The sequence below is a fragment of the Salmo salar genome, chromosome ssa05, assembly GCF_905237065.1.
Source record: "Salmo salar chromosome ssa05, Ssal_v3.1, whole genome shotgun sequence".
NCBI classification, from domain to species: domain Eukaryota; kingdom Metazoa; phylum Chordata; class Actinopteri; order Salmoniformes; family Salmonidae; genus Salmo; species Salmo salar.
Genome location: NC_059446.1, coordinates 35,442,990 through 35,470,353, shown reverse-complemented (window position 1 = coordinate 35,470,353; position 27,364 = coordinate 35,442,990). Strand labels below are relative to the sequence as shown.

The 27,364-nt window shown below is 43.7% G+C and overlaps 1 protein-coding gene across 12 annotated transcripts in view; it reads left to right on the top strand.

Annotated features, from left to right (window-relative positions):
- Positions 1-27,364, top strand: part of LOC106604729 (disks large homolog 3) — a 142,736-nt gene that overhangs the window by 86,030 nt on the left and 29,342 nt on the right. For 5 of the 12 annotated variants that reach the window (XM_014199685.2, XM_014199684.2, XM_014199687.2 and 2 more), the window contains 4 exons: positions 846-990; positions 5,034-5,220; positions 13,541-13,736; positions 14,434-14,536. In XM_014199685.2, coding sequence (XP_014055160.1) covers positions 846-990; positions 5,034-5,220; positions 13,541-13,736; positions 14,434-14,536 — 631 coding nt within the window. Of the gene's footprint in view, positions 1-845; positions 991-5,033; positions 5,221-13,540; positions 13,737-14,433; positions 14,537-18,741; positions 19,127-19,581; positions 19,791-20,178; positions 20,300-27,364 lie in introns of those variants that run through there. The other 7 variants (XM_014199688.2, XM_045718119.1, XM_014199686.2 and 4 more) reach the window with 6 other exon arrangements.

The window sequence follows — 27,364 nt, the reverse complement described above, 5'->3', positions numbered from 1 at the left end:
TGGTTTGGTGAAGCCAGAGTGAATGCTTAGACTTAAGCTCAGCAGCCTAACACAGTCTTTAATTGTGTAGAAAACCCAGGTTCCATACCCAGTCAATTACACAGATAGTGGCCTATGATACTGCGCTCTAATGGATGCCCTAGAACAGTCTTGATTCCCTTACTGTTTAGTGATCCATACCCTGCATACATCAAGACACTGATACTTTGGTGGGTGCCTCTGTGCCCATCCCTGGACATTTCTCAGGAGAACCAGGCGAGGTGACGCGCATCAGCGTTTATGGCCCTGTGTGTGATTGATACGGTGCTGGAGACCGGGTTCAAACAGCCCAGCTGCTCCCCGGGCATATTCTGTTCTACACCGGCAAAAGATAAAGAGAACCTCCTGCCAGGCTGAATGAGTGACTACGCTGTTAGAAAAATATGAGATGTGTTTAAGACTGCCATAAATAAGAACAGAGCCATTAAGCACTGCTACCTTTGTGCGGGGAAGAGCTGTGAGTGACTACAACTGCCCAACACTGAATCCCCACTGCACTGTTTTCATCACAGTACACTTCTGGACGGATGGCCGTATCATTTGTGCTATTTGATCAAAGTTTATCCCCGAAATCCAAGCATTTATCTGTCGACACAATGATGCAGATGTGACGGCTCCGTAAATAAGTAATCTCTCGCAACTGTACCTATATGGAGAAGCTCTGTTCAAAACCATACTTTATCTTAGTAGTACACAGTAACAGTAGTGTATGAATGATTTGGGTGTGGCTCAGGTAAACTAAAAGAGGTAGCTATAAGCCTCAGTGTTGTGGACTTGAGGATTTGACTGTGGTCTGTGTGCTTCAGGTGAACAACATCATCCTGCAGGACGTGCGTCACGAGGAGGCGGTGGCGGCGCTGAAGAACACCTCTGACATGGTCTACCTCAAGGTGGCCAAGCCCGGACCCGTGCACCTCAACGACATGTACGCCCCTCCGGACTACTCCAGCAGTACGTATCTTCTTCTGCTAGCTACTGTATTCACCTATGGCTCAAACTAAACACCCCCCTCCCCTCCTACTCTCATACTGCTCACAATGCATACAACTACAGTTGAACATTCCAGGCGATGGATGCCTCAATGGTACTGTACCAGCACACACAGTTTGTTTTAATGGAAGACCACAGGAACCCTGCGATAATGACACTGGTGGTCTCTTTCCACACTCCTTATTCTCAGTTTATACCTAAACCTCAAAAACCAACCCATGCATCAGTTGTTAGAAGAAGGCTTTGTTGATTAGCATTAGCTTTAGGTCAGGGGTCACCTTTTTGACTTGAAAAGCACATTTCTTTCCACACAAAAAAATTGTTTAGAGGGAGCTGCAGAAGAAGTTTGAGCCCTTTTCAAGCGCAATAGTGGCAATATCTGATATTCAGCACCACAGATAGCAGTCAGATCAAATTACCACGGAATCTGGCAGTTCAGGGTCACAGAGCAGTGGCTGTCTAGCGAAGTTGCAGGGAGAATCAAATCTTGTGAACATACATTAAATATGCTACAGAAGTAGTGTTACTTTTTTTATTTAAAAACCTACAAATGAAGGACATGTTGTTTTCCAGGGATTCATTGAAATACCCACATCAAGCCCCGCAAGATATTGAATAATGAAACACAGATACACAAATATTATAATGCAAACAGGTTTGATTGTAATAGATATTTATTATACTGATTTAACAAAAGTGTTTGTTTATTTACTTTGCTTTTATAAATGAGAAATTAGCCCATTCAGACAGACCTTGTCTGCACACTTTCAGCAACAGAAACTTAACCTTCAAAAGGTTATTTTCTGTACATTTCAAAAACAGAATAAAAGTAAGATACGGTTTTAACATGTATTGTCCTGTAGATTGTAACGTAGCATATCTTAGTTAGTCCTGATCTTTCCAAACCCATCTATTTCTGATTGAAAAATGTGAAATAAAAATACAAAAAATATATATAATCTCAGCAAAAAAAGAAACGTCCTCTCACTGTCAACTGCGTTGAGACCACATGAGGGAGTAGGATGTCTTCCCTGTAACGCACAGCATTGAGATTGCCTGCAATGACAACAAGCTCAGTCTGATGATACTGTGACACACTGCCCCAGACCATGACGGACCCCCCACCACCAAATCGATCCCGCTCCAGAGTACAGGCCTTGGTGTAATGCTCTTTCCTTCGACGATAAACGCGGATCCGACCATCACCCCTGTTGAGACAATACTGCGACTCGTCAGTGAAGAGCACTTTTTGCCAGTCCTGTCTGGTCCAGCGACGGTGGATTTGTGCCCATAGGCGACGTTGTTGCTGGTGATGTCTGGTGAGGACCTGCCTTACAACAGGCCTACAAGCCCCCAGTCCAGCCTCTCTCAGCCTATTGCAGACAGTCTGAGCACTGATGGAGGGATTGTGCGTTCCTGGTGTAACTCGGGCAGTTGTTGTTGCCATCCTGTACCTGTCCCGCAGGTGTGATGTTCGGATGTACCGATCCTGTGCAGGTGTTGTTACACATGGTCTGCCACTGCGAGGATGATCAGCTGTCCGTCATGTCTCCCTGTAGTGCTGTCTTAGGCGTCTCACAGTACGGACATTGCAATTTATTGCCCTGGCCACATCCGCAGTCCTCATGCCTCCTTGCAGCATGCCTAAGGCAAGTTCCCGCAGATGAGCAGGGACCCTGGGCATCTTTCTTTTCGTGTTTTTCAGAGTCAGTAGAAAGGCCTCTTAGTGTCCTAAGTTCTCATAACTGTGACCTTAATTGCCTACCGTCTGTAAGCTGTTTGTGTTGTAATGACCATTCCACAGATGCAGGTTCATTAATTGTTTATGGTTCATTGAACAAGCATGGGAAACAGTGTTTAAACCCTTTACAATGAAGATCTGTCAAGTTATTTGGAATTTTACGAATTATCTTTGAAAAACAGGTTCCTGAAAAAAGGACGTTTCTTTTTTTTGCTGAGTTTAGGTAATCCTTTTCCCATTCAGTGCTGGCCTTCCAAAGGTCTGTGGAGCGGATAGCCGACCTCTTGCCCGAGAAAGGAGTCCAGGCAACGAGCCTAGCATGAATCAGCATCCACACTCCACTTACTCCTGACTGAGTTACTGTCCTCTCTAGCGGGCCAGGCTGTGTCCCTCCTCTGAACAGACCCATGCTAAGGACATGTCATATCAGAGCTCAGGATGAGAGTTACTGGCCATGGGCCGTGTGCACCAGCTGGGCATAATTTTTTTTTGTCTTAAATGCAAGGTCTTGTACCGTCTGTAAGCTGTTAATGTCTTAACGACCGTTCCACAGGTGCATGTTCATTAATTGTTTATGGTTCATTAAACAAGCATGGGAAATAGTGTTTAAACCCTTTACAATGAAGATCTGTGCCGTTATTTGGATTTTTACGAATTATCTTTGAAAGACAGGGTCCTGAAAAAGGGACATTTCTTTTTTTGCTGAGTTTAGTTGTTTGTTTGTTGAGGAAATCTATACATAGCAATGGAGCGGCGGGTTGCCGACCCCTACTGTAGGTACACAACATTGTCCCTGTCACAGGGATGTTTATGGATTATCTCAGTGAGTGGTAGAGCTGTTTCAGTGTGCTCTCCTCGGCTTGGCTGTGCCCAGACTCCTACATGGTGCAGACACACTGCTGCCCACTGAAACACCAAGCCCAGCTCTCTCTCTCTCCCACTGAGTGTGGAGGCTTTCTCACATCCCACCCACTTGCTCAGGAGAACCCATGGCCTGGGGCTCCTGCCAGCCACACACATCGATTTTACTGAAGAACCACACACACACACACACACACACACACACACACACACACACACACACAAAATAACTGTACTGGACTATATGTAATTATTACAGGTATACTATATTGTACTAAACAATATGTATGTCAACCAGTGATTTATTATCAAAGGGCCTGTACAGTAGTACTGTATATGTTCATTGTTATTTTGTATGTGTGGTTTCCATGGCTTGAGCAAGCCCCTTATACTGACATAAAGGAATAGTTCACTATTTTACAGCATGATGTTAGACTGTTCCTCTCCCTGAAAGTGGGCTATGAGCCAGGATAAATTGTAATCCATAGTTTGGTTTTCTTTAAACAGTCACTATAATCTTCAGCTAACTTTAGCCACCGCTAGCTAAAAATAATTGGAAGTAATGTGGCCATGTGATCCCCTGTGACCAAAATCACCTGAAATCAACTCAAATCAACTCCATATTTGGTTAGATGTTACTTACAGTTGATTTAGAAATAAAATATATAAAATAAATATATAAAAAAATACAAATAAACATGTTCACATACCCCTGTCGAAAGGTTGCTGGATTGAATCCCCGAGCTGACAAGGTAAACCTCTATCGTTCTGCCCCTGAACAAGGCAGTTAACCCACTGTTCCCCGGGCGAGGGGTTGGGTGAAATGCGGAAGACACATTTCAGTTGAATGCATTCAGTTGTACAACTGACTAGTTATCCCCCTTTCCCTTTCATTAAAATTGATTTTTAGCTAGCGGTGGCTATAGTTAGCTGAAGTTTGTGGCAGTTTAAAGAAACGTATCCTGGCCCATATACGACTTTCAGAGTGAGGAACCATCTAACATCATGTTGTAAACTAGTGAACTACTCCTTTAAGCCAGCTCTGAAAGTATGACCTATAGTCAGATGTTCTTCAAGGGATTTTAGAGCCATGAGTCATAAGTACTGTAGCCCCATGATGGAATGTAAATCTGGGAACTTTCTAGACTTTAGCTACTCAAAATCTCTGGTGTAGGACATACTGTGGTCTCACAGTAGCCTGCACACATCTATTATATCTCAGGTATAGAGAATACCCACACTGACTAATCTGTAGGGAGAATACTGTCTTTAATGGGCCATAGATTTTTTGAACAGGCATCGTCACATGTATGATAGTGTTATGAGTTGATCCCTCTTGGCAAGAGTGCTGCCAGGCCTCCAGTGGACCACTGTTTTAATCATTCCTCCTTTCCATCTACTGGTCTGGCCCTCCCTGCCCTCCCTCCAGCCTTCCCCACCATGGTGGACAACCACATCAGCCACAACTCAGGCATGGCCTACATGGGAGCTATGGAGCCCAAGCCCGTCTACAGCCAGCCACCCCAGGTCACGCCCTCCAGGTACTCCCCAGACCCACGTCACATGCTGGGGGAGGAAGACTTCACCAGGTCAGTACCATTTTTTGCATGTTTTTTTTCTTTATTATCTCATTGTTGTACAGCACATAACAATCTTTTACAGGATGATATAGCTATGCAGTATAATTCACAAAAGGGGAATTATATTTTACCAATAAGGCCCGAGGGGGTGGTATATGGCCAATATACCACGGCTATGAGCTGTTCTTATGTACGACGCAACATGGAGTGCCTGGACACAGCCCTTAGCCGTGGTATATTGGCCATATATCACAAACCCCTGAGGTGCCTTATTGCTATTATAAACTGGTTACCAACGTAATTAGAGCAGTAAAAATAAATGCTTTGTCATATCCGTGGTATACGGTCTGATATACCATGGCTGTCAGCCAATCAGCATTCAGGACTCAAACCACCCAGTTTATAATATGTTGTTTACCATGTGAATGTAAGTTTTAAGAGTAGTTTTGACAATCCAGGGTTAGAGTCACTTTCTCGTGTCGGTTAGAGTCACTTTCTCGTGTCAAAATAGACAGGGCCACCAGAGCGCAGTAAGAGGCCTTTTTGTTGTGAACTTTAGAATATTAATTTTTTAATCTTGGTGTGGTGACCGTTGCTTTACCTGGCGTTCCCCGGTGTTGTGGCTTTCTTTGGTGATATGTATGTAGATTGATGTAGTTTAGTGGGCCTCCAACAGCGTGGCAATGTGTTTGTCTCTGGTTGACTAGCTGGGCAAGGAGGGTTCAGTTTTGTCTGAGGTGGCAATGTATAGCCCAAATACCTCAAAGAAGCTCTCTCATCCCATAGTCCCTCCTCCTTGTTCTGCCTTACGACCTCTTGGCCAAACACTGAAACAACATTCACAGAGCTTGATTTGAGAGCCCCACAGTCACCTTAATATCCCGAGCTATTGTGTGTGTGTGTGTGTGTATGCGCATGTGCAATGTGTGGCAATGACTGTATGGTGCATGTGGGCGTGTGTTTGTGTGTATCCGACTGTGTGACTGTGTAGTTTTGTGTGTAGCAGTTTCTATATTTGTGCATGTATGTATGTGTATTTGTCCTGTGTATTTGTCCTGTGTAGTTGTCACGTATACTGTATATGTGTTTGTGTGTTCTGTGTTTGTGTCCTACTCAAGCCCCATTCACAATGATTTCTGTACTCCCCCACCAGGCCTGAACCTATTTACAGTGTCATCCACAAACAACCTGGGGACAGCGGGGTCCCCCTGGGTCTCTACAGCGGGGGGATACCCCGGGACACAGGCTACTGTTCTGGCCAAGGCCCAGTCCCCTCCTCTGGCAGGTACTAACCCAGCGGTGTCGCTAGGTCCGCTTAGCTAATCTTACTACCTAGTTACAGCCCTGTGTTGTCCTACCTTCACCCGCTTCGCCACACCTGTATCTGGGCTTGGCAGTAGACTGTGGTGCCTGGAGACAGGGGAGAAGTGGTGGTAGAGGGGGATCACCATGGCAAAGGTTTAGGGACGTGGCTCCACTTTGAGACTAGAGGAGGAGGAGAGATGGCAGCAGATAGAAGAACAACGGGATGAAGAGAAAGGGAAGTTAGGAGGGAAAAGGAGGAAGGAGTGCTGTTTGTGCTGACAGAGCTCTCTTGTAAGGGAGGGCGTCCCATCTAGGTCTGATAGCCACTTAGAATCTATCGGTCTGCGTGTAACAGTCTATACATGTCTTACCTCTCCATGTCCATGTCTGCTCCTGCTTTTAATGTTGGTGGTCATACTCATAGTGTACATCTATAAAAGCCTTTACAGTGCCATGTGTCACTTTTGTAAGGTTGAAATAGCCACAGTGGCTTCGATAATGATCTGCTTTGACTACCTGTCAAAGATGGATAACATCTGCAACAGCCCTCCCCAAGTCAAGTGTGAAAGTGTTCCACCGGTATTTGTTTCATCCTTTATTTGTATTTCCAGAGTTAATATTTAATTGTTGTTTTTCCTACACTGGCATGCTCCATTTTGACTTTACATCTAACCTCCATTTACTTATTGCACGTGTTTATAAACACCATTTTACATTAAGAGTAAAAAATACTGTGTGCTAATAGTGTTAAATCATCAAACTGATCATGAATATGAATTAGAAACAGTAGCATTAGTACAGTCCTGAGCTGACCAGCCCTAGCCTGAGCCGGCTGACAGAGTTATACCTGCCCTTCACAGAGACACACGTCTCCACAGGACCGCTCGCTGGCACAAGCTGCTCAATTCCATCTGGCAGGAGCCGAGTCTAACCAAGGCCCGAGTCCCCAGCCAAGCCACTGTCATTGTCCTAGCTTCCCTACTGAAAACCTCTACGGCAGATATATGGACAGAATGTCTGTTAGTGTGTGTCTGGGTTGTTTATGAGTGTGTATTTAATGTAATCTACCTGTCTCTGTGTGTGTAGAGTTGATGTGTTTTATGTGTTGCGTGTCCTCTGTCTGTCCTACCTTCCTCATCAATCACCATGTTGTCATGGATGAATGCCTTGATGTTGCTGGTTGCATGCCACTGTAGTTATGATTGTGTAGAGTATGCGTGTCTAATCTATGTCAGTGTGTGTGTGTGTGTGTGTGTGTGTGTGTGGGTTTGTGGGTGTACAGAACATGCCACCAGTGCCTGTGTGTATGGGCCAGTGTGTGTGCATACAGTATATGCTTGCATGCAGGTGTGTGTATAGACAGACTGAGGGGGTAAAGTGAACAGACAGTATTGGGAGGAGGTGTAACTGGAGGCTGTCATCACACACACACACACCACACACACACACGTGCAGCACAGGAATGTTTTGCCTGCTGCTGTCCTTATGTAAATATAAACACTGGGCCGTGGTTTTACCATAAATGTATTGGGAAGTGAGAGGCTTATCCAGCACGGGGCAGCAAATGAGGAGTGCCGGACATTCCTGCAGCTGTCGTGATTCATCTGCACTCTGGGAAAACCAGGCCATGCACCCAGGTCCACCACCCCCCCTCCACCCCTCACAAAGACAGCCCACGCTGCCAACATTAATCACACACACTGATCTACTCAGACATTTCCTCATAATGTGCTGACGCATAGACACACACACATTAATGTTGGCTCCCTCACATTGCAATATAACACACACACACACACACACACACACACACACACACACACACACACACACACACACACACACACACACACACACACACACACAGACACTTGTTGGTATACAGTACATGCATACCCACCCAGACAACACACACATCAACACACATGCCCCTGGTCTACAAACACACACATGCCCCTGCTCTGTCTTTCAGGGCCTATACAGTATGGCGCTTCTGCATCAAACCTAAACAGAGAGACATTGTCACGGATGACATCATCCCAACAGACTTCCAGTCCAGTCAGACTAGATCAACATCTAGATGCATCAGATTCCCTGCTGTCGGATAGGAGAGAGACCTCCCTGCAGCCCAGGAGGATTTGCATAGGATTTTATTCTCAGGATTTTTATTGGAGTGATTATTCTAGTGTAAAGCGAGGGCTTCCAGAGGAGTGGAGCTAGACTCAGTCAGAGAGAGAGGGCCGGTATCGTCTGCCCTGTGCCCATCTGCGACACCATGCGTCCCCCTCAGTGGTGCTGCCGTCACCTCACAGACACATTCCCCTCTCCATCTGACACTACGACCTCCTCTCTGCATGGTGGAGGATATTCTGGAGACGGAGAACCTACAACACCATTCTGTCATGAAACAACAGACCCTAGATGAGGAGGGATGCACACCATGCTATGTGAAGTAGAGACCATTCTAAACAGCGGCCCAATCACCACGGTAACCTACGACCCCCTGGATCTAGAAGCCCTCACCCCAAATCACGCTATTGTTAAAGTCGAAGCCTGTCCTACCCCCTGCAACCTTTCAAAACAACTACCTGTACATCAGACGTCATTGGAAGCAAGTCCACTACATGGCCGACATATTTTGGAAGAGATGGACACAGGAGTACCTGCCACTTGCAAGAAAGGCAAAAGTGAGGTAAAGTGAAATGCAGCTTTAGTGAAGGAGATGTGGTTCTGGGCATGGACCCCACGGCACCACGTAGTGCATGGATACTTGGAAAGGCTCTTGAGACCAAGCCTGATTCCAAGGGGTTAGTAGGTGCAGTACGCCAGAAAACAAGAACCAACATTATAGAAATGTTGGTTCTTTTCTTAACCTTTATTTAACTACGCAAGTCAGTTAAGAACAAATTCTTATTTACAATGACGGCCTACACTGGCCAAACCCAGACGACGCTGGGCCAATTGTGTGCCGCCCTATGGGACTCCCAATCGCAGCCAGTTGTAATACAGCCTAGATGGAAGGCGCCTTCAAGTTAAGTAAAGAATTGTTTTTGATTTCACATCAAATACAATTGGGACTGGTGTGTAGGAGCCAAATAGGTCATATTGTATATTTGCATGTATCCAATTCATGATGCAAGTCTGTTTTATGTGTGTTTGCCATTAATCCCCTGTCAAGTGTGTGTGTACCCCCTCTACTGGCCAATGGAGAATACAGTTAAAAGGCATACATTCTCCAAGGCCTACTGGGAGTGACTGGAATGGCAGCACAGTCTTTTGGCCAAACCAGACCATGTTTACCATGCTGTTTGTTTCTTTAATGATCAGAATTAGTTTTGGTAGAATTCTGTACATTTTTGTACCCATGTATAATTATTTTTCAACTTGAATCAAACTCTGGACATTAGATTTGTCTGCGTCAAGACTAACATTTCACCACTCTCCATTGTGGCTAAAGGACTAGAATGGAAATTGTATTGAGATAATTATATTGGACAATTTAGCCACTACAGGAACCATATGCAGATATCTTAGTATACAGTATGTCACTTTTGTTTTTATAAGCTATGTGACCTTTATTTATCCAGGTTAATCTCGTTGAGATAAAATATATTTTTCAAGTGAGACCTAATGACCAGAATGGTGTTTGTTTTTGAGTGTGCGTCTTTGCTGACCAATACCACAACCTGAACTGTTTAGCTGTGCACTATCAGAGAGTAAAGAATGCTATTGGCCAGGACTGTTTGCCCAGAGACTAGATACTGTAAACAACAAGAATCTACAGAGCAGTGCAGCAGGTGAGCTAATCAATAACTTGGTGTTGCTCTTCCATTGTGAATGCGCTCAACCTTTGACTGGTAAGCTTTGAGAGCATTACAGCGATATATACACATTTGCAGCAAGCCCTTCTATGGCCACTGGAAACCATTCGTAGACGGGGGAAAGATTAGAACATGGTAATCATAGTTCAAGATCAGTTGAACGCCTGAGTTAGTCTAAACTGTTAATCATTCATTGCGCCTGGTTTATTCTTAGCCGCTCTGAGAGGCTTGAAATATCTTGAACCGTCTGTCGCCTTTTCCATGTCAAATTAGAATGAAATAATAGGTCTAGGAGGAGAGAGGCAGTGGCGGTAGAATCCACTGGAGAATGTGAAGATGAAAACTAGAAGAAGGACAAGAGAGCAGTCTTTCTTTCATCTGTATACACCAGCCCTGCATACTTTGGGCTTGTGAGCCTGCTACAGAGAGAGAAAGAAAGGGAGCTAATGTTTAACCCTGAGACTTGGTCTGTATGTCTGTCTATGTTTGCGGAAAATGTTGGTCCGCATTGTCCACCATTAATCAGCCAAGCAGAACCAATTACTGGGCTGAGGCGAGGGAGAGCCAGAGCAGAGTGCTGGGGCAGCGCGACCCGCTAAACCCCACAGCCCACATCTCCATTCAGAGCATTAGGACTGGGCTGCCTCAGCCTCTGCCAAAACACTGAGGGGAGGGGGATGGCTGGTTACAGAGCGGGAGAGGCAAAGCGAGGGAGGGAGAGAGAGAACAAGAGCCAGAGCGAGAGAGAGAGAATAAGATAGACAGGCCCATAGAGGCATGGAGAGAGGAGAGGGACAGGCATAGAGAGTAAAGGTTTTATAGCACCATAACGGTTTACATTCCTGGCGTGGATGAAAAAACGAGGGGAGGAGGGAGGGGGAGTCAGGTCCCAGAATTGCCCAAGCGTTTTTTTCCTGATTTTAGGATTCCTTACATGTGCTGGCACAAAACACACACATTTAGTTTCGAGAGCCACAGCATTCAAATAACTCAAACAGCATGTAGTCTGAAGGTCCTCCCATCAACATCCCACTCCCGCCGCCTTTTGCTGTGATACACAGCCCTCTGAGCCACACAAGGGAAGCCTGGGCAACAAAATGAGGAAGCTTGGAACGGGGGAACCTACCCTGGCTGTTTCCTGTAGGATGTGGTTCTGTTCTGTAGAGATGGCTCTGGTCTAGTCTGTGTGGGCGGGTGTGGTTTAAGTCTTGTCCTGTTGCTGATGAGGAGTAGAATGTAACAGCCCAAAGTGGAGCTGTATCTCATCACACAACATCCTGAGATTAATGTCTGTACATAGCGAGCCTCAACCAGAGCTCCTCTCACAAGCAGGGCAAAGATAGAGAGTGGGGTTAGGGGGCTTTGAGACATTACTTGGAGTTGACATAATAATGTGCAACAGTCAGTAGCCACCATGTTTGCAGTGAACATCTCCTCCTCCATGCCATTTGTGAGAGCTCACCCCAAGCGGCTGAGGAAGCGACTGTCATTCAGGAGCAAACACAGGATCCTCAGGTAACCATGGTGATGCATGTGTCTGAGTTGGAATGGTCCAATACTGTCTGGTCCGATGTGCGGGGTACAACGGTCCTCTTGTGTCGCTGCATGCGGTTATTTTTAAGATGATCTCTCTCGTGTGCTACTCACGTTTGTTACTCCGTTGTGTATGTAAGGGTGATGTTGTTTTTCAAAAAGGTATTCATCCTTCAGAAATATATATAGAAAGGAGCCTCTGCTAGGCAGAATTGTACATGGATGACAGAAAGAAAAGGAGAGTGTGTATGTGTGTGGTCAGTATGGGCTTATTACATCTCTGTGACTCATCCTCCCATGTGGGAATAAACCTAATGCAGTAATTGCAAAAAGACTTGCCTACTATAGTTCCTGACTTTCAGTGCCAAACAGGCTTTATTCACATGCTCTAATTTGAGACCATGGGCATGAACCTTACATTTATGGACTCTCAATTGAGGAAATGCATAATTTTTTAAGGGTATTGTAGCAATCCAGGATGTGCTGATATGGGTTTTAGATCAACGTGAGATATTTATGTAAGTACCATCCAATTATTGCTCTTCAGTCAAAGTGCCTTTCGTTTATGTTATTAAACCTTTGTGAAACCATATAAAAACTTACCATGCCTCTTCACATGTTTTACTAGAACAATCAGGGTTGTTTTCAGTCAGGACCTGAAACTAATGCTAGGAAAGTATGTATGCATTGGCTCCCATTGATGTTAAAAGGGTCTCTACAACAACTTGGAGCACAGCCATTAGGGATTGAGTAGGAATTGTTATTGTGGACCGCAGGCTGAGTACTAGAGCGAGGACCACTAATGGGAACCATGTGGAGAGTTTTGTTGAGACGGGCTGTGTGTGTGTGTCAGCTTCTAGGGCCTCTGCGGTGTGTCTTTGCCTTACAGTCTGAGGCATGTTCTCAGAAGTCTTTTGATGGTCCCTAGCAGTGGTTTGGCCTCTCCAGGATCCTCAGTCCAACACAGTCTGGAATTCAGCCTGCCTGATGATGACTCACAGCGGCTAAAGCTAAAACAGAGCTGCAAGCAGGGGGGGGCTGCTGCTCGGTGTGTGTGTGTGTGTGTGTGTGTGTGTGTGTTTTTCAGGGGGTAAATTGTTCATCCAAAGACGGCATGTCTTGGTGGGCCCTGTTGCGCCAAAGCATTGTTCGAGGTGAAGTCGAATCATAATAATGTTGTTTCTATAGGCCTATTACCAGTGTAGTTCAGCATATTTGAAAGTGCTGTCTGTATTTAATTTCCTTTTTCTCCTTTTTTTTCGTTCCATTTGTGGAAAGGATGTTTATTACTCATTTGAATGCTGAGATTGTTTCCCTGCAAAAGTATATGAAAGTGTTCACTTTCAAACATGTATAGAAAGTGCTACTCGTCAGGCTCTGCTGCAGCATATTCCAAGGATTGTATACTTACTGCAAAATGAGAGATGTATGTGTCACCTTTTCCAGAATACAAGTTAGTCCCATGTATGTACAGATGTTGGTGTGGGCTGTTTCCTAAACTGCCTCTGTCTCCCCTTCTGTCTTTTTGTCTTTCATCCCTTTTCCCTCTTTTTCTCTCTCTCCTCCCACTTTTGCTCTTCGTCTCTTTTTCAACCTCTCTCTCTCCCATTTTCTCTCCTTACCTACATTCTCGCACTCTGTCTGTCTCCGTCTCTTTCCTGTGCTCCCAGTCCCGCCCTGCGGCCTGACGCTGTCGCTCTGTTTGGCAGGGAGCCGCGGAAGGTGCTGCTTCACAAGGGCTCCACAGGGCTGGGCTTCAACATCGTGGGCGGCGAGGACGGAGAGGGCATCTTTGTCTCATTCATCCTGGCTGGAGGACCAGCAGACCTGAGCGGGGAGCTGAGGAGGGGAGACCGCATCCTCTCGGTCAGTGGCTTATCGGCCCTCGCAACGAACTAACCAGCCAGCTAACCTGTGGCAGGGCTTACACATCTGAGATATTTGCTTAAAACATACTTACAGCAAGTTGCAAAGCTTCTACAGTAGTTAGTGCTTTGTCATAACGACATGGATAGCTACAGCTGTACATGGTTTAGCACTGAATATTTTCCTTCAAAGACTTGCCTTTACAAATAGACAATTTTAGCAATGTAGAGAGGAGTAGACCCAAAGGGGTAACAGGATAAAGATGATACGTTGGGCAGCATAGAGTCAAAGTAATCAAAAGAGACAGCATTGGACCATCTTCCAGTCAAGGTCACAGCTCTCATATAAATCAATAATCTCTTATAGCTAACGCAAGGCCCCCCATGATGACAGATAGGTACCTTTCTGGAGGGCACATCTGCTCAATGGCCCTGCTGGAATTGTGAACCAGGCATTTTCCCTGGTCACAATCCTCTTAATCATGCCAAGGTCATTCTTCCACTGATTGAAAACAAATCATCAAGCTGGTGATCCAAGAAAGAAAGGAATGATAGGCTGAGGCTCTCCTCCACATCCTTATGTCAAAGCCAGGTAGTCTCATTCCCTTGTAGGCTAAATAGGAACAGTGCTGGTTGGTCCATTGACCTGCTAATCAAGGCTCCATGGCTGAGGTTCTGCCCTGTGCTATGTGTCTCAGGTGAACGGGGTGAACCTGCGGAACGCCACACACGAGCAGGCAGCTGCAGCGCTGAAGCGGGCCGGCCAGACAGTCACCATCATTGCCCAGTACCGACCAGAAGGTAGGAGTTTCTCTCTCTCTCTCACACACACACACACACACACACACACACACACACACACACACACACACACACACACACACCAAAAACCACAACAAAAACCTTGGCCAAACCAGTCACACGCACCATCGTGCACATGTTGATTTTGTCTGTGGACAGGTCAAAACACACATGAAACATTCATGGACATTTAGCTAGCTTGTGTTGCTAGTTAATTTGGCCTGGTATTGGGTTGTTATTTCACCTGAAATGCATATAGTCTTTTTTTTGTTGTTGCTGGATCTTTGTTGAATTTTGACCGGTAGTCATACAAAATCATGTTTCTCTACTTTGACGATTCATTCACAGATAAAATGGGAAACCTAGTTAGTTATCTTTGATTAATCTCTCCTCGCTTCATCTTTCAATTACTCACGTGGGTTAGTATGCTCGTGAAAACCAATGAGTAGATGGGAGAGGAGGGACTTGCAGCGTGTCGAGCAAGTTCTATTTTAGCATCTGGCTATGCAGACGCTCAAGCAGTTTGGAGGAAATTATTGAATAACATGTACACTGAACAAAAATGTAAACATGCAACAATTTCTAAGATACAGTTCATATAAGGAAATCAGTCAATTGGAATAAATTCATTAGGCCCTAATCTATGGATTTCACATGACTGGAGGATACAGATATGCATATGTTGTTCACAGATACCTTAAAAAATAGGTAGGGTAGGGGCATAGATCAGAAAACCAGTCAGTATCTGCTGTGACCACTATTTGCCTCATGCAGCGCGACACATCTCCTTCGCATAGAGTTGATCAGCGGGCCTCCCAAGTCGCGCAGTTGTGTCCCAGGCTGTGTCACAACCGACTGTGTTCGGGAGTCCCATAGGGCGGCGCACAATTGGCCCAGCGCTGTCCGGGTTAGGGGAGGGTTTGACCGGGGGGGGGCTTTACTTGGCTCATCGCGCTCTAACGACTCCTTGTGGCAGACCAGGTGCCTGCAGCCTGACCTCGGTCGTCAGTTGAACGGTGTTTCCTCCGACACATTGGTGCGGCTGGCTTCCGGGGTAAGCGGGCGGGTGTTAAGAAGCGTGGTTTGGCAGGTCATGTTTCGGAGGACGCATGACTCGACCTTCGCCTCCCGAGCCCGTTGGGGAGTTGCAGCGTTGAGACAAGATCGAAATTGGGTAAAAATAAGAGGTAAAACACCAAAAAAAGAAAAGAAAAGTTGATCAGGCTGTTGATTGTGGCCTGTAGAATGTTGTCCCACTCTTTAATGGCTGTGCGAAGTTTCTGGATATTGGTGGGAAATGGAACACTCTGTTGCACACGTCGATCCAGAGCATCCCAAACATGGTGGCATGTTTGGGGAGTATGCAGGCCATGGAAGAACTGGGCCATTTTCAGCTTCTAGGAATTGTGTATAGATCCTTGCGACATGGGGCCATGCATTATCATGCTAAAACATGAGGTGATGGGGGTGGATGAATGGCACGACAATGGGCCTCAGGATCTCATAACGGTATCTCTTTGCATTCAAATTGCCATCGATAAAATGCAATTGTGTTTGTTGTCCGCAGCTTATGCCTGCCCATACCATAACCCCAATACCACGGGGCACTCTGTTCACAACGTTGACATCAGCAAAGCGCTCGCCCACACGACGCCATACACATCGTCTGAAATCTGCCCAATACGGTTGAAACTGAGATTCATCCATGAAAAGCACACTTCTCCAGCGTGCCAGTGGCCATCGAAGGTGAGCATTTTCCCACTGAAGTGAGTTACGACGCCTAACTGCAGTCAGGTAAAGACCCTGGTGAGGATGCAGATGGGTTTCCCTGAGACAGTTTGACAGTTTGTGCAGAAATTCTTCGGTTGTGCAAACACACTTTCATCAACTGTCAGGGTGGCTGGTCTCAGACAATTCCGCAGTTGAAGAAGCCGGATGTGGAGGTCCTGGACTGGCGTGGTTACACATGGTCTGCGGTTGTCTGGTCGGTTGGACGTACTGCCAAATTTGCTACAACATTGTTGGAGGTGGCTTGTGGTAGAGAAATGAACATTCTGGCAACAACTCTGGTGGACATTCCTGCTGTCAGCATGCCAATTGCACGCTCCTTCAAAACTTGAGACATCTGTGGCATTGTGTTGTGCGACAAAACTGCACATATTAGAGTGGCCTTTTATTGTCCCAAGCACAAGGTGCAACTGTGTATTAATCATTTTGTTTTATCAGCTTTTTCATATGCCACACCTGTCAGGTGGATGGATTATTTTGGCAAAGCATAAATGCTCATGAACAGGGATGTAAAGAAATTTGTGCAAAGTTTCACAGAAATAAGCTTTTTGTGAATATGGAAAATTTCTGGGATCTTTTATTTCAGCTCATGAAACATGGGACCAACAAGTTACATGTTGCGTTTATATTTTTGTTAAGTATATGTGTACATTTATTTTTCATCACTCGCACACACAACGTGTCTGGTCTAGTCAGGGTGTAACCCACATACTTTACATTTTAGTCGCTGTCATCCAAAGCAACCTCAAGTCAGTTTATGTGAGGTAGGGGGCTGCTGAGCAACTGCACAAACAGCTCATTCTTGCTACTACTTCCAAAGTTATCTTGATCTTTATGTTGTGGAACAGATGTGCTGAATAATCATCTTGGTCTTACTGAAGACTGAGTTACATGAGGGGCATACAGGTGGTCTAGTTAAGCAAACCAGCTCTTACAGTATTTGTATTTCTGTAGACCTACTAATATAAATATATACTCAACAAAAATATAAATGCAACATGCTACAATTTCAAACATTTTACTGAGTTACAGTTCATGTAAGGAAATCAGTCAATTGAAATAAATTAATGATGCCCTAATCTAAGGATTTCACGACTGGGAATACAGATACAGTATGCATCTGTTGGTCACAGGTAGGGGTGTGGATCAGAGAAGCAGTTAGTATCTGGTGTGACCACTATTTTCTTCATGCAGCGTGACACATCTCCTTCACATAGTTGATCAGGCTGTTGATTGGAGCCTGTGGAATGCTGTCCAACTTCTCTTCAATGTCTGTGCGAAGTTTCTGGATGTTGGCGGGAACTGGAACATGTTGTCGTACACATCAATCCAGAGCATTCCAGACATGCTCAATGGGCCATGGAAGAACTGGGACATTTTCAGCTTCCAGGAATTGTGTACAGATCCTTGTGACATGGGGCCATGCATTATCACACGGAAACATGAGGCGATGGCGGCGGATGAATGGCACGACAATGGGCCTCATGGTTTTGTCACGGAATTGCTGTGCATTGAAATTGCCATCGATAAAATGCAATTGTGTTTGTTGTCCGTAGCTTCTGCCTGCCTATACCATAATCCCACCGTCACCATGGGACAGTGTCCACAACGTCGACATCAGCAAACCGCTCGCCCACAGGACGCCATACACGTGGTCTGCGGTTGTGAGGCCTGTTGGACGTACTGCCAAATAATCTAAAATTACTTTGGAGGCGGTTTATGGTAGAGAAATTAACATTCAATTCTCTGGCAACAACTCTGGTGAAAAAATAAAAACAGAAAGGGGGATGCCTAGCCAGTTGTACAACTGAATGCATTCAACTGAAAAGTGTCTTCCGCATTTAACCCAATCCCTCTGAATCAGAGAGGTACGGACATTCCTGCAGTAAGCATGCCAATTGCACACTGCCTCAAAACTTGAGACATCTTTGGCATTGTGTTGTGTGACAAAAATGCACATTTTAGAGTGGCCTTTTATTTTCCCCAGCACAAGGTGCACCTGTGTAATGATCATGCTGTTTAATCCACTTCTTGATATGCCACACCTATCAGGTGGATGGATTATCTTGGCAAAAGAGAAATGCTCACTAACAGGGACGTAAACAAATGTGTACACAAAATTAGAGAGAAATAAGATTTGTGTGTATGGAACATTTCTGGGATTTTTTGTTTCAGCTCATGAAACATGGGACCAACACTTTACATGTTGCGTTTATATTTTTGCTCAGTGTACAATATAGTAAAACCAATGTTTCAGAACCACGTGACATGTAAATGAAACGTGTCCAAATATGTTTAAACTACTGCAGTGCTATAGGCTTGACAACATGCAGCCCTTACCTGGTTTGGTTTTGTTATCTTGAAGAGAGTCTGGTTTGCAAATGAGGACAGTACAGAGTGTTGTGTGATTGGCTGCTTGTGGCGGGATTCAGATTCCGCTTACATTCGCTGTACATCCAGGCTGAAGTGTAGAGCCAATTGCAAGTCGGGCAACCGAATGGCTGTGTTGTCCTTTCCCCTATTTCAAGTCCAAGCCCCCTGTGTGCAGTGTATCCGTCTTTGCGGTCACTGGACTCGAGAAGGAACAAGGAAACAAAGCAAACCGGAGTGAGGGCCGGCAGAGGGACGCGAACATAAATACAGAGCGTGCGCAAGGAAATAGCTAGCCTGCTAATAACGTAGTAGGGGAAGAAAGGAAAAGGTGGAAAACCAGGAACTTTCTCAGCATCTCCCAAATGTGGAGGGGGATGGGCATTAATATACCACGGGCTGTGAAGTAACACAGAATTGTACCGAAAAGAGGTGAGGAACTGAACAGGAATAACTTTTCTCTCGTGTAAATAATACACTGGAATTTCATTGGAACCAGGCACACACGTTGTCGGTTCGTGTCTTTTGCTATCGTCTTGTAACCTTCCTGAGTCGGTTAACGACAGTAACTTGCCATTATAGTTAGATATGGTTTTCTGTTGCCCATCCAAATTGCGTGGTAAACTTAATTGATTAGCTAAGCCTGCTACGTGGATTAGCTCCTGTTTTCGCCCTTTGGTAAATGCTATTCTTAGCTAAGGCTGATGCTAGGATCAATGTGGAATTAGCTAGCTAGATACCAACTAATGTAACATTAGATTCTATGCCGCTACTGTAGCTAGCTATGTGCCCTTGGCTTGCCAGCTTCCACCAAAGGTAGCTACCTAACTTAGTTGGGTAGTTCATTAATTTAACTACATGATTAGTTAGCCAAATGAATTGACAGACGCCGTCCAGCTTGTTGGCTGTGTGTCAAGAGGGAAGCTAAACGTGTTACTGTAGGTAGACTTATTAGTCAGCTAGGTACAAATGTTGAATTATAGCGCAAGAGTTTGTAATGTCCAAAGTAGAGCGTCGGGACTTATTTAAGTTACTGCTGTCAATGATCTTATTGATTTGCAGACACGAAAGGCATCTTTGTTCATTAGCTGAAAAGGTAGGTCAGGTTTTATTTTTTTACTTTTCTTGCCCAGTCCAGGGACCATACAGTATGTTAGCAAAAAGAAGTAACGTCTTCTCAACGTTTAAAAATGAATCGATTTGGTAGACATTATTTTAACCTTCAGAATTCATTGGAGGAGGAAGTTTAAACTAACGCTCTACTACCTACTAGAAATGTATATTGGCGGCGTAAAGAAAATATTAATCCGTGGAGCTAAGATAATTTCTGTTAAGAATTTCCTGAAATTCTGTGAATTTTTCCATGGCTAGTGCTGTTTTGTTTGGCTCAAATATTAGCCTATAACAATGTTCGCTTTTTTTCAGTGCTGTAGTCGAGTCTCTTTGGCACAAGTCCAAGTACCAGCCTACTTTATTTTATAGACAGGTTAGCTGAGAACGTCAAACTATGCGCACTCTTCAATAGGGAAGAATGCCCTGTGTTGTGATTCTGGATAGCTAGCAACAATGACAAGAAACGGGGGAATGCTAAGTGACTCGTTTCAGGTCGTTTTTTCTTGTTCTTGATACCATGTCTTGTTTTGATTGTCATGTCTATGCAAATATTCGCTAGCTAGCTAACCATCAACTGATGTATTTGAGACGTGCTCATTGTGCAACTTTATTTATGTTTTCAATAAACATTGGACAAGCAATATAGTTTACATGTCAACAAGTTAAGCCAACCCTGTCTGTTTTGCCCCATAGTTGCGCACGCGTTGGTTTTGTTGCCAAACAACCAACCCTCTACTCAAGGGGAGAGAGACATAGCTAGACTGTTTTACTATTAAACGCAATACTGGTGTTGTTTTGAAATTTCGTAAAGCAGTGTTTCTTAACCAGTCAAAACTAAATGGTTGTGGTTACAGCTCACCAGTTGATGTAGGCTGTGGCACGTCCTTCCACTTCTGAGAACAGAACCCTCACTGCTATGTGCACAGTGCAGCTAATGTTTTGCTTCTCATAAGAGCCTATCCAGTCAACGTGCAAATCCAAGTCAGGAGAAGTTGAGTTGCCAATGGTTGAGTCATGAAAATCGGGACTCAACTACAACACTTATTTTAAAATATATATTTTCTGCATGCTTTCTATCTGCTATAGCTTACCTGGCTGGCATGAAAATGAACCATGGGAAAAGCATCCTCCATTTGCTATTTAAGTGTGTAGATGTCTTTGTGCCCTGCCCCTGTTTGGAGACAGCTGCATGGTAGTGGTCCATTCTAAATCAAAATAATATATGTAAAGACGAGCTTAAATCAAGATTAGTCTGATGGGTGACCATATTAGCTTGTGAATGTTTCTTGCCTTACGCTGGGCGTCAATGTCATTTTTTGCAACTTTTTGGAATCCTAGTCGCACACCTCATGTAGCCTAGCCCATAGGCCTATGTGTTTTTTGATAGGGTTTGTATCACAACTAAAAAGTGACCAAATTACTTCTTAAAATTAAGCACATTAATCCGCTTTACAAGGGGTGTAGAGCCTAACTGGCCTAGATAAGCAGCGAGTGAGTTTCAAGTTTGGGGAAGAAAATGTTCACCATTAAAATGCACCTTTTATTATAAAAGCATTACATTTACATTTTAGTCATTTAGCAGATGCTCTTGTCTAGAGCGACTTACAGTAGTGAGTGCATACTTTTCATTAGATGCATTTTTTTTTTGTACTGGTCCCCCGTGGGAATCGAACCCACAACCCTGGCGTTGCACACACCATGCTGGCGTTGCAAACACCGTGCTCTACCAACTGAGCCACAGGGAAGCCTACATGCATAATCGCGTTTGCAGTCACTTTTGATAATGTTGTTTTCCTGCTAAGCCTACTGCTGTCTGTGCATTGCTGTGCTTATAATGTGAAGAAATAAACTATTAGGCTATCAACATTTTAAGCTAAACGTTCTGATCTGTTGCGTCATCCTCATTGCGTAAAAAATAAAGGGTTTTTGATGCTAGTGGTTGTATTAATTTGGGATCTATTGCATCCCACAACTGTCCCAGACTATGTTTGGAATATTTATTTCTCGCACAGAATAGAATAGGTTGACTTTTGTACTACGGGGGATAGTAGATTGACATAGGCTAGTGCTTTTGCTGTTAGGCCAACTCCTCTTGTTGGCTGATGAAATGTAAATGTGGACACGTGCATTTGGATAAGGACACGTGCAGTTGCGTCTGCGATGTCTGTCTGTCTTCACTTGTAGCCTGTGAGAAAGACTCGATCACATGATGGAGAGCCATGTGAGTGAGAGGTGCTTCAGAGCACGCAGCACTCGGGGAGAAGGGAATTATTATATTTAGCCCAAAGGCACAACGGCCAATGGCCGCAAAAGGCATGGATTTTTTTTTAAAGTGTCATTACATCCACACAAAGGGGATGCTGCTGGGAAATTCGAGGCATTATCAAGTGCTTGTCAAATTGTGAATGAGAGAGGGGCCTCTCGAGTGGAGCAGTGGTCTAAGGCACTGCATCGCAGTGACCCGTGAGGCGGTGCACAATTGGCACAGCATTGTCCGGTTAGGGGAGGGTTTGGCTGGCCGGCTTGTCCTTGTCCCATCGCGCTCTTGCGGCTCCTGTAGTGGTCCGGGCACAATGCACACTGACACTGTCGCCAGGTGTACGGTGTTTCCTCCGACACATTGGTGCGGCTGGCTTCCAGGTTAAGCGAGCATTGTGTCAAGAAGCATTGCAGGGTTGTGTTTTGGAGGACGCACGGCTCTCTACCTTCGCCTCTCCCGAGTCCGTACGGGAGTTGCAGCGATGGGACAAGACTCTTAACTACCAATTGGGGAGAGAAATGGGTAAAAAATTAAATAATTGTGAATGAGAGACTGACGTGTGTACAGCCTGCGCAAAACAAATGCCATTCAAATAACTTTAAAAAAAATCCTCATTTGTTGCATCATGCATCCTTAAAATGTACTAAAAATCTAAATGTATAGCCCAACTCTTGTAGAACAACTAAAGTTACATTAAGAACTCTAAGCATATAGGAGTACCTATTTGTTTTTGTTACCTGCTCAACGCAGAATATTCACGTGCACACCCTCAAATCATTTGGAGAAATTTATTTTTATTTTATTCAGCTTTGTTCAATTGTATTCTTCATACAATAAAGTAATACAGTGCCATGGAATTCTAAGCAAATTTTGTTTCCTAAATGAGCTAGTGTAGCCCATAGCCATATGGCATAGCCAGATCAGGACCTAACATAAGGAACTCTGAGTATGCTATTCTGTTCTTATCAAATAGACTACATTTTCTTCATATAATTTTTCTTTAAACCTGACTAAATTATATAATTGATTTATTGTGAAGGTGTAAGCTATAATACATAGTTCCGTTAGACTTTTTAAAATGTAGATGTTCCAAAGGTCTGCATCAGTGGTTTGTAGGCTGTGTGGATGTTAATTAACAGTCAATTACCATGAGACCGGCAGTTATTTGCTTGTCAATCACCGGCTGATTTAAATTTCATGACGGCCACAGCCCTAGCTCCAATGACTGTAATTTCCCTCCATATTAAAGGGATAGTTCGAGGTTTTGGCAATGAAGCATTTTATCTACTTCCCCAGAGTCGGTTGAACAGGAACAGCTAGCAATATCTTAAAATCACATTTTCCAAAATGCATTTTCCATAATGTATGTAAAATGCCTCAAGGCATGTCAATAGTGACTTTTGTGGTATTGTGCTTTTACTGTTAGACAATGAAGGACACTCACAAATCAGTATTTGTTGAAGAGCTGGCAGTACTTAACCAGCCCTTAACAATGGGACGACTGTTGGCAAATTGACCCCCTCCACTAGTTGCACCAGTTCGTCGTAATTGGGTCGTTACAGCCAACGTAAAATTCGCTGTACGGCGGACTTGAAAAATTATACCTGTTTCTCCACCTGGGAGTAAGCCCTTCTATGAGCTACACCTGGGTGTAGATTCTACGCCTAGTAGGGAGCAGGCGTAGGATGTTCATTTGGGACTATCCTCATCATGATACCCACAGGAAATGAGTTTCGTGTTCATATTACACGACCTCCGCGGGTTTTTCGAGTTACCTATGCTTGAGTCAATAGCAGAATAATACACTTGATTTATGCTACTTTATAACATGCTGAATGTGTCTGATAGATTTAGCAAACAACTAGATGAGCTACCACCTCCACTTGTTTGCCCAGCCAGAGGTAAAATAACCAAATTTGCCTACAGCCGAGAACATGTGAGCAGAGTTGGAAATCCCGCTCTATTGAGCAGTGCACCCGCTCCAGCACTTCATGTTCTTCCCAACCGCTTCGCAAAGAAACCCTCAGTGCTCACAGGAAGAAGAAAAAAAATCAAACTCCAAATTCGGTCCATTCATTAAAATCACAATTTAACCAACACCCATCTATTTTTGTGACTTCCTGGACCTACCAGTTGATTTTTAAGTATTGAAACCAAACCATATGGATTTGAATGAAAAGTATTTATTTGAATAAACATGAAAAGGTGAATGTAAGTAGCGCACATTTCAAATAGGCTACATGTCATATTAAACATAATATAAACACACTAAATAGGTCAGGAGCCAGACAGCCTAAGAAGGAATGAAAAATAAATGATTTAGGCTATATTATTTCAAGGCTATAGCCTACAAAGAAATGCATTGTGAAGAATTTGCGAGTGCGACACAGTAGGCTGGTAGAGACATAAAGCAGTCAGCATTTCAACAACATTTTGTTTTATTAAATCATTATATTCTATAAATTGCACCTATAGACTGTGACCTAGAATTAAATACAAATTAAATGGAAAAATGACTTTGTGCCTCGAGTTTGGCCAAACTGTGGCTTCAGGCTATTGGGCCAAAATCAATTATGGCCTATTGTATAGATAATAGAACAACAATGAATGACATTTTTTAAAGTAAAAATAAAATATTTGTTGGTTATAAATACTTTGCTACGATGACACACTTACCTACCCACCTCGGTCCTTTCTTTTAGCATGTGCACGTAGTAAGTACACCATGCTTTTGGGATACGTATCTTTTCATATTCCACAATACCTATTTAGTTGTGGACTCTACATCACTGCTCTCCCTCTTGCTCTTTGTCCTCATCTTTGTAAGACATCTTGATTTAGCACCTGTGTGTTTTATCAGTTTCTTTATGAAAATATTTAGCTAACTCCATGACGGTAGCTAAAGCAAGGGGCAATGCCAGCACACAAGTAGACTACAAATGCATGCTGGGCTGCGCATGCCCTGAGCTCCTGAAGTGAGTGCTATTGGAGTGACACTCCCGCCTTTGAGAATCTCGCTCCACACTCCAGTCAAATTGGGCACGCTCCTCGCGCCAGCTCCGCTCACATACTCTGGCCTACAGACGGAGATTCAGTGAAACAAAATCAGACAATTGGTCAAGATATAGGCTTGACCAAGAGCAAAATAATCCCCCTTTTTTATTTTTTTTTATACTAGGCTACATGGCTATCATGCTTGCAAAATGTTTTGATCAGTGCTAATAGATGCGCAAACCTGACAAAAGATTTATCATCATGAGCACTCGCCTCAATTTAAACTTACTGCAAGCTCTACAGAGATGCATTCGGAACCTAGCGTGGTGTTGCAATGTCGTTTTCCGTCACAAAAGGTCCGTCTCCTTGTAATATTTGTTTTGTTTTTTATTTATTTCACCTTTATTTAACCAGGTTGGCTAGTTGAGAACAAGTTCTCATTTGCAACTGCGACCTGGCCAAGAATAAAGCAAAGCAGTTCGATACATACAACAACACAGAGTTACACATGGAATAAACAAACATGCAATCAATAATACAGTAGACAAATCTATATACAGCATGTGCAAATGAGGTAGGATAAGAGAGGTAAGGCAATAAATAGGCCATGGTGGCGAAGGAATTACAATATAGCAATTAAACACTGGAATGATAGGATGTGCAGAAGAATATGAATATGCTCCAACATTCGACTTACTTTTGTACTACCTGAAAATTGAGACGCGCCATATCATACCTTCCGCAGCTATCGGGCAGTGTTGTCACTTGGTTCTTTGATCTGATCTATAGGCTGTTCATCAAATTAGGTTATTTTGCATTGATAACCAAATATAATCTCAGCGACCATTTAACCAGTAAACCGAACAAGAATAATCCACCCAAAAATGTATTTTGTTTTAATTTCATAACTAGTGATTCCAGGTAGGGCTGGGCGATTATATCAATTGAATTTTATTAATTCTAATTTGTTTTAGAGCGACGTTCCAAATGCCTGTATCACAAGAATCAAGGTTTTTATGAGTGTTCTCTTTTTGATCTCGTCTCCTTTGTTCCTTCTGTACTGTGTACCTTCCCACTCGCACACAGACACCAAGCCCCTCCCCCTGCCACTCGCAACAAAGGTGAAAGGTAACTTCTTCCTCTCTGACAATAAGCAGTTTAAACTATTTACATTTGAGGTTTGGTCCAACAGAATCGGTTATATTGACACTGAAACGCTTAGAGATGTTATTGTACTGTGGTAGACGAGCACGTCACCGTTTCTAACGATACTCTTTGTCTCAACTCCCAAAATGTAGAACAGACCCTATTAAAACGAGAGTATCAATGAAGGTGTGGGAAGTTTCTGTCGTGCGCGGCATCGTGATACCAAGTACTGCTAGCAACATTTTAGCCACAGATTGTTATGTGCTAGCGGTATAGTCCGTTTTTATGAATGTGCAATGATCATGAAGACTCATATCAGGAATAGGCAACTTCTTTTCATTCTGAGAAATAAGCATCTTATCCTGGAAGGCCACTTGACTTCAATATATTAACAAAGTGAACAGGATATGTTGTTCAAACAGTTGGTGACCGACAGGAGGGTCTATTCATAACAGTTCTACCTTGGTAGCAAGCAAATAGATCCGAGTTGGCTAGACTTGAAGTATAAAGATTAGCTGGCTACTCACTAGCACGTGGGCTTGTGCATATGATTATTGTTTGAGACCTGTGTTCATTTTCTATAATGCCTGCTACAAGAAGTTGGTCATTATTAGTGGATGTACATGGTTCTTATTTATTTATATATATCTATATCTCTCAACAACAAAAAATTATTATAACTTTCCATAGACTAACTTGAAAGCCAGATCAGTGGTTATTGCAGAAAAAGCAGGTTAAACTATTTTGATGAAAGTATTAGTGGGTCTTATGGTTGTGGAAGGCTTGTATTTAGCCTAGGTATAATTTACCCTTTAATTGTGCAACAAAGCTTTATTTAGAACATATACAAAATGTATTATTAGATGTATTGTAAATCGGCCATAAATTTGAAGGAATCGATATGATTTGTAGGCCTTATCGCCCAGCCCTAAGGTGAATGCATATTCCATAGTAGTGTGCATGCATTGAGTTATTGAACTTGTTTTGGCTGATTTTCATGGGGCTACAGAGTTTCCCTTCTATTTGGGACTTATTTTATTGTACTGATCAACAACAATAGCGTAGAATAGCTTGTTTTATAAAAAAATGTGCGGTCTCTTTTAAACAATGTCATTAGGGGGCCAGTTTACGAGGCAAAAAATGATAATAAAAAAGTT